The 20215-nt window shown below is 37.4% G+C and overlaps 1 protein-coding gene across 4 annotated transcripts in view; it reads left to right on the top strand.

The window, feature by feature from the left end:
• sik3 (SIK family kinase 3) overlaps window positions 1–20215 on the top strand; it is a 198055-nt gene that overhangs the window by 135318 nt on the left and 42522 nt on the right. For all 4 annotated transcript variants that reach the window (XR_013549225.1, XM_078426579.1, XM_078426580.1 and 1 more), the window contains exons 5-9: window positions 2038–2162; window positions 2944–3067; window positions 14205–14323; window positions 16521–16631; window positions 16904–17047. Coding sequence is in view for 3 of the 4 variants with exons in the window: in XM_078426579.1 (XP_078282705.1) it covers window positions 2038–2162; window positions 2944–3067; window positions 14205–14323; window positions 16521–16631; window positions 16904–17047 (623 nt within the window). In the remaining variant the exon portion in view is untranslated. The remainder of the gene's footprint in view (window positions 1–2037; window positions 2163–2943; window positions 3068–14204; window positions 14324–16520; window positions 16632–16903; window positions 17048–20215) is intronic.

The following is a 20215-nucleotide window of genomic DNA, read 5'->3' as shown; positions in this document are numbered from 1 at the left end:
GACCAACAATAACATTCTTTATTTTCAGCTACACAATCCAAATCTGTTTCGTATCCATACCACTTAATAATATTGAGGAAAGAGGACACAGATACAAAACACAGGCCTGGAAATTCTGTCATATAGTGCAAGTATTTTAGAATGAAAAATCTTTTTAGAAAGCGAATGTGAGCTTTGTGCACTTATTGCACGCTCTGGAGGTTAGGTTCATGTCATTTATCCAAACAATACAAATGCACCAAAGCTGCTGGGCATGCACATTGACGTCAAATAGTGCACATTTTGGAATAATTTGCAAGCAATCGTGCTGGGCAGATGAGGCTTGCAGTCAGTGACTTCACTCATATCACAGGTGTTGAATAAGATTTGACATTTGCTTTTACTTTTATTTAAATGCCCAAACATTATATGGCTTGCTGATTGGAAATGTTGGGAGCCCATCTCCTCTAGGTAGGTGTTTATCTTGTATTTTCTCAATGATTATTTCCACCTCTTCCTGTGTTGCCAATGTTTTTGGCCCTAACCATCTGATCACCTTCTCAGCTCCTTTGACGCTATCTTCCCATCAATCTTCTGATATCATTCTGATCAACTCTTACAGGATATATTCTTTTTTCCATTCCCTAAATTTGTCTATCTCTACAATAGGACCATTGTGTTATGACCTTCTCAATTCTTTCCGTACCTTCTAAGATGTTCTCTGTCTCTACCTCCGCTATGCAGTGATTCCATTATTCCTCTCCACATAATCCCCTGGCCACCCCATTCTGCTGACTTTCGTTTTCCCGGCCTCAATGAATTCCTTCCATGATCTCTCCCCATGTACTATGATGGGCGTTTGCAGAGGAGCAGTCTTTGTGCCCATTTCCTCAAAACAAGACATTTTATCTATGCACATTGTCCGAGGGAGCCTCGTGATAAAATATCTGGGGATCCATATGTAGTGCAATTTTAAGTACGCTTTCAGTTGTAATACTGTTTCTATGCCGCGATATCGCCTACTGACAATGTTCTTTGTCGGCTGATTTTTACTAATAATTTTTGAACTTCAGTATTTGTTGCATTCTATTTGTATCGCAATTGAAATGCAAACCAAAATTAGTTTGTCAAGCTGAAAGAACAATGCAGCACTTTATAGACATTGCTCATCATATTTCAGCTTCCAGATTATTGCCTGGCAATTGTTTTACCTCTGACTTGATCAGAGTAATAACTGAGAATAACTAAAACAGTAATATGTTCTATTCCAGACATATCACTGCTTTTCAACATTGTATTTGATTGCTGTGTGTCACGCCATTTTTAGAACTGCCCGTTATTGATTATACTTGCTTTCTTTGGTCTTCTGAATGGCTGCGGAAATCGGGATAGTGGTCATCAGTGATGGGATTCCAGGTGGTTGCCACCTAGTGTCCTCCCTCATCTGATGAATCAGTGCCCCAGTAGAACAACACTTGTAAGAAACATTGAAAGTAGCAGGGCACAATATTCTCTGGATAAGGGATTTTGGTGGCCTTAATCACCAATGACTCAGTTGGCTTAATCCTGTAAATCATACCTACCAGATCAGATTTGTGGCAATCTATAAGGGGAGGAGTAAATCTACTACTTGGTAAATCTGCTTGATATTGTCTTTTCACCAGTGTAAGGTTTGAAAATAATAGCACAGGAAACAGCACTGTCTGCATATCCCTGCAGAGTTGTTCATCACTTAGAAATATATTGCTGTTTCTGCACCGTTACTGGGTCTAAGTCTGTACCTTTCTACCCAACAACACAGTGAATACTTTTACCAGCAGGACTTAAACAGATCAAGTGGACTCACCTCTACATTCTCAAGTGCAGTTAGGGATGAATAGTGAACTAAATCTTGCTGCAAGCAAGAATAATATCCCATAAAATGAATGAAAAATCTTTATTATTGCGAAATACCAGGAAGTTGCATAAATATGTCCCTTTTTGTGACAATATTATCTAAAGATAACACAAGCTCTAACCGCACTACTTTACACTAAACTAAATTCATTTATATTTCAGACTTTGGATTCAGTAACATCTTTACACCAGGACAGTTGCTGAAAACATGGTGTGGGAGTCCACCGTACGCAGCTCCTGAGCTGTTTGAAGGAAAAGAATATGATGGCCCAAAAGTGGATATTTGGGTAAGTCTTAAGGACTATTTTTATTTTTAGAACAGGTTATCTTTTGATATATTTTAGTTTGCTCTTTGATTCGACAATTTTGTCCAAACTGACATAACATCTATAAAGTATCCATGAAACCTGTTTGATTTATTGTTAACTCCTTGATGAATTTATGTATCATTTCAGTGTGTATTAAGTGATTGAAAGATGATTTTGTTTAAGTAATCAAGAAACAAATGTATTTCCACTAGTGTAGACAAACTGAGGTGTTTAATATCAATTTTGAAGTTCATTTCCGTGTTCTCATACGTTGCATTCAGAAACTTTTCTCCGCCCTCTCCCTCTGTCCCTTGTACTGCCCTTTTCACAGTCAGCTTTGCATAAGATAAAACAACTTCTATATTTTATGCACAAAAGTAAGAATATCAACCTAAACGTAACAAACATTTTTTTCTGAGTGTAGGATAAATGTTTTGTCTGATCTGAGGGAATTGTGTTAAATCAACAGTTTTATACTTGAAACAATAATCTCAACACTGAGTAATGCATTGTTATGCTTCCAATTCCCTGAAAGATGTATAAGCATGTAACTAATCACACCTTACTGTCAATGGAAATATTTGTTTAGATCGAGTTGAAAGTGGCGGACAGATTGAAGTGCTGCTGAGGAGTTTGCGATTTTGTTTTTTGCGTGTTTGCACCAGATATTAGCAGCAGTAGAGAAAGAAAGAACAGAATAAATAGTAAAATACCGAGTATGATTTATGGTAATATGAGTCACCTCATTTTTTTCTATCAGAGCTTGGGCGTGGTGTTATACGTGCTAGTATGTGGGGCCTTGCCATTTGATGGCAACACACTTCAAAACTTGCGGGCCAGGGTACTAAGTGGCAAATTTCGAATTCCATTCTTTATGTCTACAGGTAAGAGCATTGTTTTACATTAATCAATGAGTACAAAGGGGCTTTAAAATATTGATGGAATTCTGCAATGTAACTGTTTAGGGGTAAACATAATCATGAGAATATTATTCATGAATTATTGATTCTGAGGTTTTATTAATGCAACAAGTGATGTAAGGTATTTAGGTTTTGATGTAAACCTTTATTCCATATGGAGACAACAAGGAAGCAGTTCCCAGTATATTTTTGAGTGTCGTTTTAAACTAAATTCCTTTGTAGTTTCTGCAGACGCAAAGAATAACTGTAAATTCATGATATTTGCCTTTTACAATTTAAAGATGTGGAATATTACTATTCCAGTACTTTCCTTACTTTTGATGGGAATGTTAACTATTAAGTAACTAAATTGGCACGTGCATGCAATAAAGAATTTTGAAAGTTGCTATAATTTCTGAATAATTTTCATTGTTTTTAATATTCCTCTAAGAATCCTAACATGAAGGGAATTATTTTGATGAGGGCAAATCTCTGAAAATTTAATCATATTATGATGCTATTTCAAAAGCAAGCATCATTGTTTAAATGGCCACCTTAACTATAATTCTTAGGGTAGGAAATCTAATCATGAAATGTAGCAGATCTTGCTAGCCTAGACATTTGACCAGAATGGCCACCTTTAGTCTTCACATGTAGACTACTTCTTACAGTGGAGGCTGATTTTATTGGCCTGAAGCATCCTGGATTCCAGCTACTTGGTTTAAATCACAGCTGGGCCTCCGGCTATGAACGAAGGAAGCCCTGTCCCCCAAAACAACCCTAAATTAAATATTTAACTTTCATAACCAAAGTGGTCAATTTGTTGTATCATATTAACCAATAAATAAATAGACAGACAGACAGACAGACTAAAAATAAAATTAAAGCTTTGACAATGCGGGTGTTGATTAGTGCGGGTGTCAGGGGTTATGGGGATAAGGCAGGAGAATGGGGTTAAAAGAGAAAGATAGATTAGCCATGATTGAATGGCGGAGTAGACTTGATGGGCCCAATGGCCTAATTCTGCTCCTATCACATGATCTTATGAGGTGGCAAAGCCTCATCTCCAACTATTCCAAATGAGACTTGTCAGCATCATTTTGCAGGTTTTAACATTGAGTGCCATTTAAACTACTAAAATTGAAGTAAACAGTTTATTATAAATTAGAAGAGAAAGAATTACACCAATATCATATCATATCATATCATATCATATCATCATATATATACAGCCGGAAACAGGCCTTTTCGGCCCACCAAGTCCGTGCCGCCCAGCGATCCCCGTACATTAACACTATCCTACACCCACTAGGGACAATTTTTACATTTTACCCAGCCAATTAACCTACATACCTGTACGTCTTTGGAGCAATAATTAAGCATAACATTATCGTTTCAAAATTAAGGAATAAAACCCATCCCTATGTCTTCTAGTTGAAATCAATTGGGTCGCTCTGTTAATTGGTCCGGAAATTGAAAGGCAATTTCTGTCTTCAAAATGTCACCCATCCTTTTTTGCCAGGGATGTTGCCAGACTCGCTGAGTTATTTCAGCACTTCATGTCTATCCCCAGCACAAATGTTGGGGAATCTCAGCAAGATGTTAGTGCAAGCTCACAGCTTTAGCATTCTGAATCTAAAAATAAGTTAGAACTTCTGTCTTTGACAATGCATGTGCCGTGGAGTCAAACCTACAACATTTAAGTGGCTAAATGCCTGCACTTCCTTTTGGAACTTTAGGCATTCACCAAAGTCCTGATACATTATATTTGTTCATTATTTTGAGATGTAGGAAGGATTTATTCCATTTTGAATACCAATTTGATTTGCACAGCACATTTTCAATGCCAACAGTTGTGTTCAGTATTCTATTTCAGAGTTTTCGATGCAGCCAAAACTGACATGTATAACATGCTGAATGTTGAATCCATTGTAAATTGTGAATGCGTATTTATTTTAAAAAAGTCACAATATGGGTCTCAGAAAAGTTACTTGGATTCTCATTCTTAAGTATTCTGTCTTTGAGGAATGTGAAAACACAAAAAGTCTAATCTCAGCATTTCTTAGGTAAGTAAGTTAGGGCAGGGCTACTCTGAGTGTATTCTTGCTTTCATATTACTGGGGATGTATTGCTGCAGACACAGAAAAATCTGTATTACATGTTAGCAGGTAAAGCAGCTGGGGAAGAGGCTGGACTTGATAGAGATGAAAGTTTAGCATCCTGCAAATCTGGAAGTGGTTTAGCATCCTAGAAAGTTAGAACCATAGATTTTACAGCATGGTCTGCCCAACTTGTTCACGTCGACCAAGTTGTCTTTCTGAGCTACTCCCATTGACCTGTATTTAGCCAGTATTCCTCGATGTACCTGTGACAATATGTTTTAGTCTTTGTAATTGTACCAGCCTCTACCAATGCCTCTGGCAGCCCTTTTTATGTACCTACAACCCTCTGTGTGGAAATTGTTCCTCTCAGGTCCCCTTTAAAACTTTTCCCTCTCATCTTAAAACTCTGCCCTTGAATTGTAGAATTTTCTCAGGTCCCTACCCTGAGAAAAAGACTATGACGATTCATCTTATCTGTACTCTTATCTTATCTCATGATTTTATAGATCTCTATAAGGTCACCCCTCAATCACCTTTACTCTAATAAAAACAATTGCAGCCTATGCAGTCTATCCTTAAAACACGTTCTCAGTACCAGCAACATCTTTGTTAATCTTTTCTGCACCTACTTTAGCTAATTACATCCTTCCTATTGTATGGTGACCACCCTTGAACTCCTTTCACCATTTTTGTATCAAATTCTCTTCCTGGCTAAAGCCAACAAGACTTAAAGGCTGATTGTTATTTTTATATGGATGGGAAGGCAGCCAGCAGTGCAGAGGTGATTCTTATGTGGATAGGGGAGGGTCATTTTGGGCGGTTAAAGGGTGGGGAAAGAGTTACGGGGTAGAGTTTGGGGAGGGCAGAGTTGTACATGAGAGATCAATGGAGGATGTTAGATATGTCTTTGGGATTGGATAGTAGAGGAATGACAGTGTCACATTGGATATTTGGGTGGATGTCGAGTGGGGGAGTCAGAGGATTTTTGATATCAAATTGATATTTAAGTGTGTTGGAGGTCCTGGCTTTCTTGACCAATTTGGCTGTAGGCTTTCATTGTATTTGTCTGCATTTAAGAGTTTAACCACCAAAAGATTGTTGAAGCTATGGAGCTACCATCCACAGTAGTCAATGCTTGAAAGAAAGGAGTCATGTTATATCAGAAGCATTCATCATATTAGCATATCACAATTTTGTGTTTAAAGCTGGGATATGAATATTGTTACCTGCAATATTTTATAATGATTTATTTTGTGTTTTAGTGAATGTTATGCATGATTGTAAATTGTAAAATTTCTATAAATTGAATTCAGAGTGCTGCAAAGTTGATGGTAAAATTGCAGAACGTTCCACAGATGTCATTATCTAAATCACAAAAAGCAAGAGTAACTCAGCGGGACAGGCAGCATCTCTGGAGAGAAGGAATGGGTGACGTATCGGGTTCTTTCTCTCTCCTTTCCTTCTCTCCAGAGATGCTGCCTGTCCCACTGAGTTACTCCAGCTTTTTGTGTCTATCTTCGGTTCCTTCTTACACATATTATCTAAATCAGTAGCTTTATGCAGCATTTACTGGACAAATGAGATAACGCTTTCTTTCAAAATGGTAGTTTCTTCATTAACCGTGCGGTTTGAAAATCAATCGGATATTTTTAATGAGAAATAATTTATGCAATGGAAATGTGTAAAATTTATAACTCAGGAACTCATTTGACCCTTTGCTTGCGCACCAGTCGACAAACATTTTCATTGTCTAATTGCACCATGAATATTCAGTTTGCTGCCCTGCAGGTTATAGTCAAGTATCTATTTGCATGTGTTGAGGGTTTCTCCCTCAGTGTTTCAATCCCAAGCTGCTTCTTGGTGAAAATATGTTCTTCATCATTCTACTAATCTTCCTGTTCATTGTTTTAAATCTTTGTCTCAGGATTTCGGCCTCTCCCTTCATGGAAATTGCTATGTTCTCTGTCTCTATAGTTATACATGAGAATTAAGTCTGCCTCAATATCCTGTGTTCCAAATAATCAAACCCACCAAATATATATATTTGAATATAGATCTGTACCCAATACTTGGAGCATAGCCTAACTTGCATTGTACATTTTTTTTAGTATAGCTTCTCTGGTTTTATGTTTTATGCCTTGGCTAATAAAGGAGAGCATTCCGGAGGTGTTTGGTGTTTTTAAGAAACTGGGTATGAACTCGATTTCCTTTGTTCCTTCACATCATTAAGCTACAACAAAGCTAGGAAATGCATAATAAATCCTCCCAACGTGTATTTCCTACCTTTGTTGCACCACTCCAAATGCATTACCTCACACCTCTCTAGATTAACCTCCTTTTGCCTCTTCTCTGTCCAGCTGATCAAACTGAATCTTCCTGCAGATTAAATTCCTTTTCAGTGTCAAAAACAAGATTTTCTGTCATCCCTCTTGTATGTTTATCGTGTCCTTTGCGTTCAAATCTAAATTATCGATACATATCACACAAAGCAAAGGACTGATTACTGAGCCCAATGGAAGAACTGCATTTCACTCACAATCACCTGTTTTAAAGTGTAAATAAGTACTTGTGCTGAATACTCAAGTCTATAGAGGATTACTCTAACATTCAGTAAATTAGTCTAAATAATAGACCACTGTTATTAAGCTCCCAAGGCAATGTTTCCATTCGTTGAGATTATCATCCTTATAATGTCACATTCTCAATAGTCCAGCTGCCAGTAATGTTTGTTTGAAAGCAATAGCGTACACAAGTCACTGGCTATATTTGACATTGATTAATACTGACATTAATACAGCAACTGGAGACTTAGTTGTTTTAATGTTGGGTAGCTTTTAATTATAGTTATAAGCAATCTCTGAGTTTTTTCACCCAGAGAGTTGTGGATCTGTGGAATTCTCTGTCACAGAAGGCAGTGGAGGCCAATTCACTGGATATTTTCAAGAAAGAGTTAGAGGGGCTAAAAGAATCAAGGGATATGGGGAAAAAGCAGGAAAAGGGTACTGATTTTAGATCAGCCACGATCATGTTGAATGGTGGTGCTGGCTCGAGGGGCCAAATGGCCTACTCCTGCATCTATTTTTCAATGTTTTTCTATGTTTCTAACTTGCCTTTCTAGTCCAAGAGTTTTATCTTGATGTATCTGATTTAGGTAATTTTGACATCTATTTAATCTGTTGTATCCCTTTTGAATTACAGTAACATTCTTATTTTTATTTGTTTTTCTCTTGAATAACTTTTAAATTATGAATTAACAATGATTGTATACGTCAAACTAAATAATGTTAGTAAAGGAATTAAGAGTATTGGCAGAAATACTAAAAAGGGTACTAAGTGGTTATTGGAGAAAAGTTTGATTAAAATAAAAAGAGTAAACTAGGTTTAAAAAAAGTCTATCAATATTTAGATGCCCTTGTCACAATCGCTGTGACATCTTGTATGTTTTTATGCCATTATAACAATCAGAAATCTCATTGCTAAAAGTGCCATGTAGTATTCTCAATAATAAGCAATATTGCGTAGGAAGGAACTATAGATGCTGGTTTTAAACCAAAGATAGACACAAAAAGCTGGAGTAACTCAGCGGGTCAGGCAGCATTACTGGAGAAAAGGAACAGGTGATGTTTCGGGTCGAGACCCTTCTTCAGACTGAGAGTCAGGGGAAAGGGAAGTGAGAGAGTTATAGACAGTGATATAGAGAGATATAGAACAAATAAATGACAGAAATGCAAAAAAGTTCCGATGATCAAGGAAACAGTCTATTGTTGGCTGTGGGCTAGTTATACAGACAATGAAACTCACCAGATTCAATACAGTGCTGCCAGCAATGGGTGGGTGTCCTAAGAGGAGAGATTGAACAAGTTTGGCTTGTCTCTTCATTCATTGACGTTTACAAAGATGAGAAGTAAATAAATTATGCTGAGTGGGATTGACAAGACAAATATTGAGAGGTTGTTTCCTCTCCCTGGAGGGTTTAGAAATAGGATTCAGAAGCTCAGGATAATTGTTTGGCCATCTGGGAACAAGATAAGGATAAGTTTCTCTCAAAGGGGATTTAAATTTATTGGATCCCTGGAGTTTCAATATCATACAATACACATTATTGCAGATATGTATCATCATAGAAGTAAAATCAGTGCTGTGATCAATAGGCTTTTGGATAAGAGGGAATTCAAGGTTAGAAAAACTGGATTTAAGATATAGGGATAAGCTATATCAGCACTGATATTGAATGTTCATGCCAGCTTAAGGATGTGGGTGAACGTTCCTGAATCTATTTCTTATGTTCTTGTGCTCTTTTGATGAGAATATTTAATGAATATACTGTAGTAGATTGCTTTGAGTCTGTACTATTTATCTTGTGTTAAAAACTCATACTTGCAAACTTTTTAATCAGTTTATCTCTACCTTTCTCTGTGCTATTAGAAACCTATTGGTTTGTTTAAACACTCTCATCCTCAGTGTTAATTTGAATTAGTCAATGCTTTTAGTGACACATCAATGCTTTGACATTAATATCCAAACATAAAATTCTATTGCAAGATGAAGCACTAACTTTGCCTCTGCAATTTATACTCATGCATATTATATCTAGTTTTATTCTTTTTTAGAGTATTATGTATTTTCCTTTCACTTGCATCCCTAATCTCACAGCTTCCTTATTCAAGTTTTATTTGCTCATCTATGTTATCACTTTGCTTGGCCTCCTAGATATATTAAACTTGTGTACTTAAAACTTTACTGCGTATCTTAGTTTTTATCTTCCGGATGGGTAATGGACCTGTACCGTAAACAGTTACTTAAAGTTCTTGTACTTTATGTTTTTATATCATCTGTGAAGTTTGGAGAAATTGTTTGCAGCGTAAGATCAGGCCTTTTAGATCATTGTCTGCATTATGAAGAAACAGAATGACCTTTCAATGCCTAAAAGTAGACCTGCAAATATATTCTGGTGACAAACTCTGTGGTGTTAAAACGGAGCTTGAGGTCACATACTTCGAGGACCTGGAAAGAAGCCAGGATGAAGTTCCACCGCTTGAAAAAGCACCAAGGTATGAAAATAATATTCTAGTAACACAAAAATTATAGATAAAAAATTTACTATTTATATACATGGAGGAAAAAGCTGAGATCACGTTCTAAAATGTTCACCAGTCAGCTTTGCTAATAAAAAAATATATATAGGTAAAGTACGGTAGCGCAGCGGTAGAGTTGCTGCTTTACAGCGAATGCAGCGCCGGAGACTCAGGTTCGATCCTGACTACGGGTGCTGCACTGTAAGGAGTTTGTACGTTCTCCCCGTGACCTGCGTGGGTTTTCTCCGAGATCTTCGGTTTCCTCCCACACTCCAAAGACGTACAGGTATGTAGGTTAATTGGCTGGGTAAATGTAAAAATTGTCCCTAGTGGGTGTAGGATAGTGTTAATGTACGGGGATCGCTGGGCGGCACGGACTTGGAGGGCCGAAAAGGCCTGTTTCCGGCTGTATATATATGATATGATATGATATATGATATGATATAAAGTGTAGTATAGAAAAAAAAAAATCTCCAAATCACCAAGTGTCGATTAACACTGCCAAAAGATAAAATCACCCATAATAGGAGAGCATACTTTAATCAAAAATGCAAAACTAATTTCAGTAAATGTATGTTCAGTGCATCAGTGAATTACCGTTATTTGTAAGCCAATTGTTATACTTTTAACAGTATTTTCATTGTAAACACTTTGAGAATTAATTCCCTTAATTATTTACGCAATGCTGCAATCTCAAATTTAGAAATGTTTATTTATATTCATAATATCCCAATGTTCCTCTTTGCAGGAGAAGATAATCACAGAAGGAGCACGAGCCACTGGGATACCAATTGTCACCCCTTGCACTTTTATTAAACAGCAGCATTAACATTTGGTGACATAGATTTGGTGACATGACACCGCGAGCTATGGTGACAATGACCTGAATTGGAATTTGATGGTCAGCAGATTTACGGTGAAGGTTCGATGTGCTGATATCTCCTTGCGAATTGCTTTTGAATGCAGATCTTAAGTGGCCTGTTGTCCAGTGGATGATGTTATCACACGTGGGCTGTCTTCATCACTTAACTGCCGACATGCACATGGTATTACAACTTAGTTGGAGAAGAATTATGGCTATCCAGGAGAGAGGATTTAAGATATCTACAATATGCCACTCTCCTATGTTTGCATATTAACGTCCACCATGACAAGGAGCATGAGCAGCAGTTGCCAATTATGGTATTCATTGCTATGAAGAAGGCCTGTGAAAGGAATGGTATACTTCAGCCCCAAAAGAATCAAGCGCATAACTAATTCTGCTTCTAACTTTCTGAACTTGATGTATCTTCATCAGGACCTGTGCACCCCAGTTGTCTAAGCAGCTGTCCATCATTGCAGTTGGATCTGTGAACAGAACACTGGCACATAAGTTAATAATGAGCAACTTGTAAACAAAGAATGAATACACATAGAATGCCACATGCACTCATGAAAATTTAACTTCTGTTGTAGTTCCTGATCTGTTACTGTACAATAAAATGAATTGTTTTTGAACAGGAACACAAATTAAATGTGTACACATGCAAGTATGCATGTATATGTGTGTGTGCATAGTATTTTTGTCTCTAGAAGGGTGTGACTGTCCCCAGTTGTTCATTGAAACTGCTCATCTAGGTACCATTTACAGGAGGTACTCTTCATATTGTGAGCTGCCTTCAGACTCAATTCAAAGAGTGAAGAGAGCATTATGGTAACTTGCTATACCACCTAAACCTGAATATTAAAAATATTTCTACCAAATATAAAAAAATCACATTTTTTCTGCTTTCATGGTTATTTCTGTTGCTGTGAGAGCAAATGCAAGCTGCAAAACTGATTAATTCTGATGCAAACTTCAAGTATTTACTTCAAATAGAGTCCAGGGAGGAATAAATAGAGCGAGATATTATGTTAGAAATGCATAATAAGTCAAATCTAAAAGAACGTATTATTAGACAGTTATTGGTGTTTACTGATCCTGTTTGACACCAGTTATTTGTTGTTTACTGATCCTGTTTGACACCAGGGATTCTGCTAAGTACCAATAATCCATTAATTACTTGATGCCCATGTGATATATAGTAAGCTAAAATATATGTTGTTATAGTCATTACATACTGTAAGGTGTAGTTAGGCTGGTACAATGGCGCAGCTGCCTTACAGCGCCAGAGACCCGGGTTTGATTCTGACTACGGTTGCTCTCTGTACGGAGTTTGTGCGTTCTCCCTGTGTGCATGTGGGTTTTCTCTGGATGTTCCGGTTTCAGCACATTCTAAAGATGTGCAGGTTTATAGGTTAATTGACCTCTGTAAATTGTCCCTTGTGTATAGGACTAGAACCGGTATACAGTGATCGTTGGTCGGCACGGACTCGGTGGGCTGAAGGGCCTGTTTCCATACTAATCTATCTCTAAACTAAACTAAACTAAAAATAATTTTAAAATGTGGCATAATTTGATTAACTTTTTCCATCATGTTGTTGGTTATATTGTATCTCTGAGCCATTTTAATGGATGGGCAATGTATTTTTGTGGTAAGAATGAATATACCAATGCTAATGAAAATTGATAGGTTGCAACTGAATTTCTCTCTCCCCACCTTATGGTATTACTGATTAGCACATAACATTTACAAAGAAATTGAAGCTTTGCTGTATTCAAAATGTTTTGACCCTCTCATTGCAATGTCCATGTGATTGAGAAGCTCATACTCAGTGTACAATGCACACTGGTCTATGGTCATTCACAACTCATACTGTTACAAGACAATAATTAACTGCTCAACGTATGAAGAGAATATAAAAGGCGTGATTAGTATGTTTGCAGATGACACTAAAGTGGATAGTATCATAAATAGTGAAGATGGTTATCCAAAATTACAGCAGGATCGTGAACATATGTACAAGTGGACTGAGGAATGATTAATGAATTTTAATGCAGATAAGTGAGAGGTGGTGTATTTTGGAAAGTCAAACCAGGGCAGGACCTTCACAGTGAATGGCAGGGCCCTGCAGAGTATTGTAGAGCAGAGGGATCTAGGTGTGCAGTTACCTAGTTCCTTGAAAGTGGAAGACTTACCTGCAGTTTGTTCCTCACTGCTGAACTGAGGAGGGGGTGTCAACCAGACTTCTCACTTTTGGAGAGGAAACCAAATTTGCTTACCCTTTTGCTCATATGAAAAGGTAGATTGAGCAAATGTGTTCAGTCCTCCTAACAAAGAACTGCACTGGAGAGTTTTAATGGACCCATTGCAAAAAAAAAAACCATATCTCTTGTACAGTATCCTTCACTGGTCTCTCCAATCCCATGAGCCCTGAGAATAATTGTCCATCTCCCTCCCTTTGTGCAGCATCCACTCATTCAGTAGCACGACTCCCTTATATTTTAAAGAGTGTTGATTGTGTAATGGTGTGACCCTGAAGAACTGGCTGCAATGGTCAAACATACTATATTATGTTGAGGATTGCAAGAACTTGCAGTACACCCTTACAGAAGGCAACACTGCAATTGATAATGCCAGTTTCAGATTTTAGAAAAACCTGACATGCAATTGTGTAAATTTTGCAGTTTAAATTTTGTGATTATATGTGATTTTTATAAACATCATTCGGGTGACCCATGGTGCTGTTTTAATAGCAATAAAATAGTGTGGGGTGATCATTAGGTCCCATAATAGATGAAAGAATATGCATCTTTTTCAGAATAATCCTGTATCATATTGTCCCATGCAGCAGCAGACACTTTATAATATGGGAAGAGTATTTGTGGAAATGTCAACCTCCTGCCTTAAAATCCCTCAAAACACTCCTGTATCCACCATACATGAAGTCATTGTATTTACTTTTAATTATTCATTTACTACAATGTAAGACGCAGTGCAATTTTGATCATTTTGAATTTAACGTACAAAATAATTGAAGCTAAATATGTGGGTTTGTTTGCTGATTGCACTTGTTTCCTTTCAGAATGTGAACACTTGATCCGACATATGCTTGTGTTAGAACCAAGTAAACGCCTATCTGTGGAACAGATCTGCAAACATAAATGGATGAAAATAGGTGATCCTGATCCAGAGTTTGACCGGGTGAGGATAATTCAATACCTACTTACTATAATCTCAAAGTATGCTTTTAGCCCGTTAGGCTCTTGCTAGCTCCGAGTAGAGCAATCCATCAATCCTCTCTTATTTTCCTGTAACTTGTTATCTCACATGCCCCATGACTCCCTTTTTGATTCTATTTCAGTCTGAAGAAGGGTGCCAACCTGAAATATTGCCTCTCCATTCATTCTACAGATGCTGCGGCACCCAATGAGTTATTCTAGCACCTTGTGTTTTACTCAAGATCCCAGTATCACTAGGTTCTTGTGTATCCCTTTTTGATTATTTTGCCACTTACCACACCAAAGTGGAAATTTACCGTAGTCAATTAACGCGCCTGCATAAGTTTGACTGTGTGGGAGGCAACCAGAGCACCACAATGGAAACTCGAACAACCACAGAAGGAATGTGTAAACTCCACACTGACTGCATCCCTGGATCCCCTCTCTCCCACACCAAAAACGTTCACTTTAAAAAAAAACACTGCAGTTGAAAGAATGTTCAGATTGGTGCTTGACTGTACTGTCAGTATTATTGTATGGTAAGAGATATTATAGCAAGAAAGTTTGACAGTTAATTTGATTTATTTGGCTGAAAGTATAAATAGTCAGTGGCTCAGCCAAGATATAATTAATTCTTTACATTCGAAGATGAAATTGCAATAGTGGACTACCTTACTTTAGCTCATTTCCATTTCTTAAAAAATTATCTTTGCCCATTTCATTAAAAGAAAGTTCTAAGTCATGTGACACAACCAATTGATGTGGCATGGATCCACGTATTTCATCAATGGATCCTGCTCTGCTGCTAATGCCTCGGTTTTTTTTCCCTCCAAGTAGCTTCAGGTTTTATCTGCAAGCATTGCTAATTTAATTGATATTAGACACAATATTACCATCTCCACAGCCTGCCTCAGAATCCCTAACCTTAGGGAAAAAACTCCCTATTCTTGTAAAAGTTAGGTGAGGAAAACAATAGATATAGCTGCAATGAGATATGGGTGAATAATTTGCGAACAGATATATTTCACTAAATCAATGACTGTCAAGGTTGTGAAACGTGGAGTTCAATCTGAACTACTTGCCTGGGAGGTAAATGAAAAAGCTTTTCCACTGCTGGTGATGATGACAGTTATGATTTATATGCACTTTAATACAGATTAAGGGTTACAATGATGAGGATTATGGTTTTCATATCTAAAGCATCATGGCTAAGTAATGAGTGCCAAATTTGTGAGCAAAATAATTAGATACAAGTAAAATCCTTATTGTGTCAGTTTCACTCAATGCTTTTACTTAGCTTCTGAGAATGTTATTGATTCAAATCCAAGAACTTGAACAATAGGCTGACATTTCAGTGTAGTACATAAGTTGTTAGAGGTGCTGCCATCACATAATAATTTAAACCAAGGTCATGTTGGCCATTAAGGTCGATGACTGAAGAGTACGAGAGGTCTCTCAGTGTCCCGCCCAACATTCATCTTGCATCCAATCTCACCAAAATCATATCAAGTAGAAAAATGTTCGCATGTGTACCTTTTGCATCTTCAGGAGATTCAGATATGCTTCATAGCCAACCAAGTACTTGGAATGAAATTGCTGTTAAATGGCAACCATTTTACATATAGTAAAGTACAACAAACAAACTAATGCCAGGTTTTTAGTGGTGATTGAAGGAAAATATTTTGATCTGAAAACAGCGAGAAATTCCTTGCCTTTCAAGGAGCAATCAGACGTCTTGTTCTCCTGGTGTGAAAGATGACAATGCTGATTTGGAGCACTTCATTGAACTATAACCTAAAACACATGGGCTTTTAATTCAGAACTAAGAATGCTTCCATAGAACATGCTATATACTTACTTGCTATGAACATTTGCTCATATCATCACATGAATTGACTTCAAAGTAACTAATTGACTGTTGTGGGCCTTGGGAAGTTCCGAAGAGATATAAAATGCTATAAAAACCTCTAATTAAACCTGCAGTGAATTTGAGTGATTCTGCTGTTTTACATCAGTATGATTCAAATTTAAATTTTCTGAACAAATAACAAGTGTTAAGCAACTCTTATTTTTATGCATGCTGTACATCGATAAAACTTCCAGTTAATGCAGTTAAAATGCAAATTGCTGTGAAGTTGAAGACAAAGTTACATGTTTAATTATGTTAACGGTGTTCTTAGTTAATAACAGAATCTAAGCAAGTCAAAGTGGAAATCAAGACGGAGCCTCTGAATGAACAAGTACTCATATACATGACAGAATTGGGTTTGGAAAGAGAACGCACACTACAGGTATTGGAGCAACCTTTTATTTTGTGTTCATGTACTGCCCAAACTGTACAGTTATTCACATTTTAACATTTGAACTCTTACATTTAATTATTTTTGATACATGTTTTGATACCTTAATCTATGTCAGCATTGATTTTGTTTGTTGTTGAATTGTCTTGTTAAATGCTGTATGCATTAACAATTTGATCTGGCTCTGAATAAGAATAAATCGATATATTTCCAATCAGTTTCCATGCAGGTCAGATTGACATGGGTTTTAATTTTACTTCCAGTCATTGAAGACAGATGCCTATGATCACTTCAGTGCAATTTACAGTCTGCTGTGCGACAAGTTAAAGCGGCACAAGACGTTGCGCATATCTGCACCTCCAAGTGTTCCTCGCTCTATGCCTTTCCAGTCACCTGCAAACGTCCAGGTAAAATACCCGCCAATTTCATGAATCCTTGGCTATTATTGCATAATTATCTTCAAACAAATTAACCTGAAGAAACGTGTAAGATGGGACTGCAGATGCTGGTTTAAACCGAAGATAGACACAAAAAGCTGGAGTAATTCAGAAGAAGGGCCTTGGCCCGAAACATCACCCATCCCTTCTCTCAAGAGATGCTGCCTGTCCCGCTGAGTTACTCCAGCTTTTTGTGTCTATCTTCAAATTAACCGGAAGCTTCATTCAGAAAAGGTAGCAAAGATTCACATGGAATTGTTCCAGGGATGGCTGGTTTACTCTCTGAAATCTATCAAACTCTGCCACAGAGATATAACGATTCTATTTTCATAACCCTTCGTGGCAGGAAGTATCAAAGATTCATAACATTCTAAGGAAAAAAATATACCATCATATATGGGAACATTATTTTTAAAGAGTGACACCTAGTTTGAGATTCTCCCAAAAGATTCCCTCTAGATCCACCCTGTCAACACCACTGTGGCTCTTACATAGAACATAGAACAGTACAGCACAAGAACAGGTCCTCAGTCCACAATGCTGAGGAGACTCTGCTGAACATGATGTGAAGACTATCATTTATCTACCTGCACATAACCCATTTCCCTCCATTCCCTCATATCCCTATGCCTATCCTGTAAATGCCACTAGCGTATATCAAGTCAAGTCAAGTCAACTTTATTTGTCACATACATATACAAGATGTGCAGTGAAATGAAAGTGGCAACGCCTGCGGATTGTGCTAAAACTACAAAACAGAATAGAATTTTTTTTTGACACGAAAAATAAATTAATACATAAATTAAATTAGTCCCTGGTGATATGAGAGTTAACAGTCCTGATGGCCTGTGGGAAGAAACTCCGTCTCATCCTCTCTGTTTTCACAGCGTGACAGCGGAGGCGTTTGCCTGACCGTAGCAGCTGGAACAGTCTGTTGCTGGGGTGGTAGGGGTCCCCCATAATGTTGCTGGCTCTGGATCTGCACCTCCTGATGTATAGGTCCTGCAGGGGGGTGGCGCGTGTAGTTCCCATAGTGCATTCAGCCAAACACAGTGCTCTCCGCAGAGCCTTCCTGTCCTGGGCAGAGGCTATTTCCAAACCAGATTGTGATGTTTCCGGACAAGATGCTTTCTACAGCCCCAGAGTAGAAGCACTGAAGGATCCTGCAGAAGTATCTGCACCCAGATCAGCAAAGGAGAGCAGATTTGCTTTCCTGAAGGACATCAGTGAACCAGATAGCATTTTATGGCAGTCCACTGGAGTCATGGTTAGGGGTAATGATGGCATTTTATGGCAGTCCAGTAGAGTCACGGTTAGGGGTAATGATAGCATTTTATGGCAGTCCAGTAGAGTCACGGTTAGGGGTAATGATAGCATTTTATGGCAGTCCAGTAGAGTCACGGTTAGGGGTAATGATAGCATTTTATGGCAGTCCAGTAGTCACGGTTAGGGGTAATGATAGCATTTTATGGCAGTCCAGTAGTCACGGTTAGGGGTAATGATAGCATTTTATGGCAGTCCAGTAGAGTCACGGTTAGGGGTAATGATAGCATTTTATGGCAGTCCAGTAGAGTCACGGTTAGGGGTAATGATAGCATTTTATGGCAGTCCAGTAGAGTCACGGTTAGGGGTAATGATAGCATTTTATGGCAGTCCAGTAGTCACGGTTAGGGGTAATGATAGCATTTTATGGCAGTCCAGTAGAGTCACGGTTAGGGGTAATGATAGCATTTTATGGCAGTCCAGTAGAGTCACGGTTAGGGGGTAATGAGACTGTTTCTTCGGTATTTTCAAATTTTTATTCAATTATTTGAATTTACTTTCCTTCACATAAATGTTTTCTTCCTCAACAAAAATTATATGAGACTATCAACCACCAATTGTATTCATCTCCACACATTCAGTTTCACTGGATTCATTGAAACCAAACGTAGAGAGGTGAGGATAACAATTGGCTGTGTCTTCACAGTTAGTGCACTTGATCACTGATGATTTTTCCCTATTTGTATGTCATATTAAATATGTATATATCTCATTAAAATCAGAACATTAGGTACATAGTACATATTCTTAATGAAAAGTAGTGATATCAGTGAGAAATAAACACACATAAATAGCATTAAAAAAAACAAATTAGGATCTAACTAATCAGCTTAGTATGTCTTAATATGTCAAGATGTCAAAACCATATACCGTTCCGGCTTTTTATGACAAGAAAAATAACAGTATAACAATCATTGTACGAAATGTCAGTGAAGAAGACATTAAATAGTTTGATAATAAAAACAGAAAATGCTGGAAATACTCAGCAGGTAAGGCAGCATCTGCTGAAGCAGAAACAGAATTAACATTTCAGATCAATGACCTCTTATCAGAATCGGAACTGATGAGAGATCATCAACCTGAAACTTTAACCCCATTTTCTTCCTCTCCACAGACATTGCCTGACCTGACCTGCTAAGTTCAGTATTTGTTGTCTGTATACAAAATTTCCAGCATCTGCAGGTTTTTTTTGCTTTTTGTAACAATTCTCTAATAGAGAGGTACAATTCTCAGCAATGACATTTGAGATGTTGTTCCATTCTTAATTCAAGTAATATTTAACTTTGTAAGTGAACTGTCACATGTTAGTCTTGCATGATTTCCTAGAATTTCATACACCAGTTATTAAGTATTGGTGTGGCTCAATGCCAGCCATCGTTTCCCTTTGTAGTGAGGGACCTTGACAAAACAATTAAATTTTTTGTCCATGAAACATACTTTTTACAAAATAGCAGATGGTCATTGCCTGAGCTAGGTTATGTATGGGGTGCTTTGTTACATGAACATAACAACTTTAGAGGCAAAAAAGGCTATTTAAATAATTGAAGCTATGCCAATTAGTATCTTATCCAGCAACAAACTACATCTTCTGTAGTTCACCAACAGTATTTTTGCCTCATTTTTATGCTTGGCAGACTTTTTAAAACTGACAGTAGTCTATAAGAAATTTTTATTAGTTTTAAATTTCAGCTTAAATTTTAATTTCTACTTGGTTCCATTAATCTTGCCTTTCTTCTCTGTTACTTTGAAACAATAGTATTGGTTTACTTCACACTTATATAATCAATATAAATTCACATTATAGGAGGAGAATTA

The sequence above is a fragment of the Rhinoraja longicauda genome, chromosome 32 (assembly GCF_053455715.1).
Source record: "Rhinoraja longicauda isolate Sanriku21f chromosome 32, sRhiLon1.1, whole genome shotgun sequence".
NCBI classification, from domain to species: domain Eukaryota; kingdom Metazoa; phylum Chordata; class Chondrichthyes; order Rajiformes; family Arhynchobatidae; genus Rhinoraja; species Rhinoraja longicauda.
This window is presented reverse-complemented; position numbering and strand designations above follow the sequence as displayed.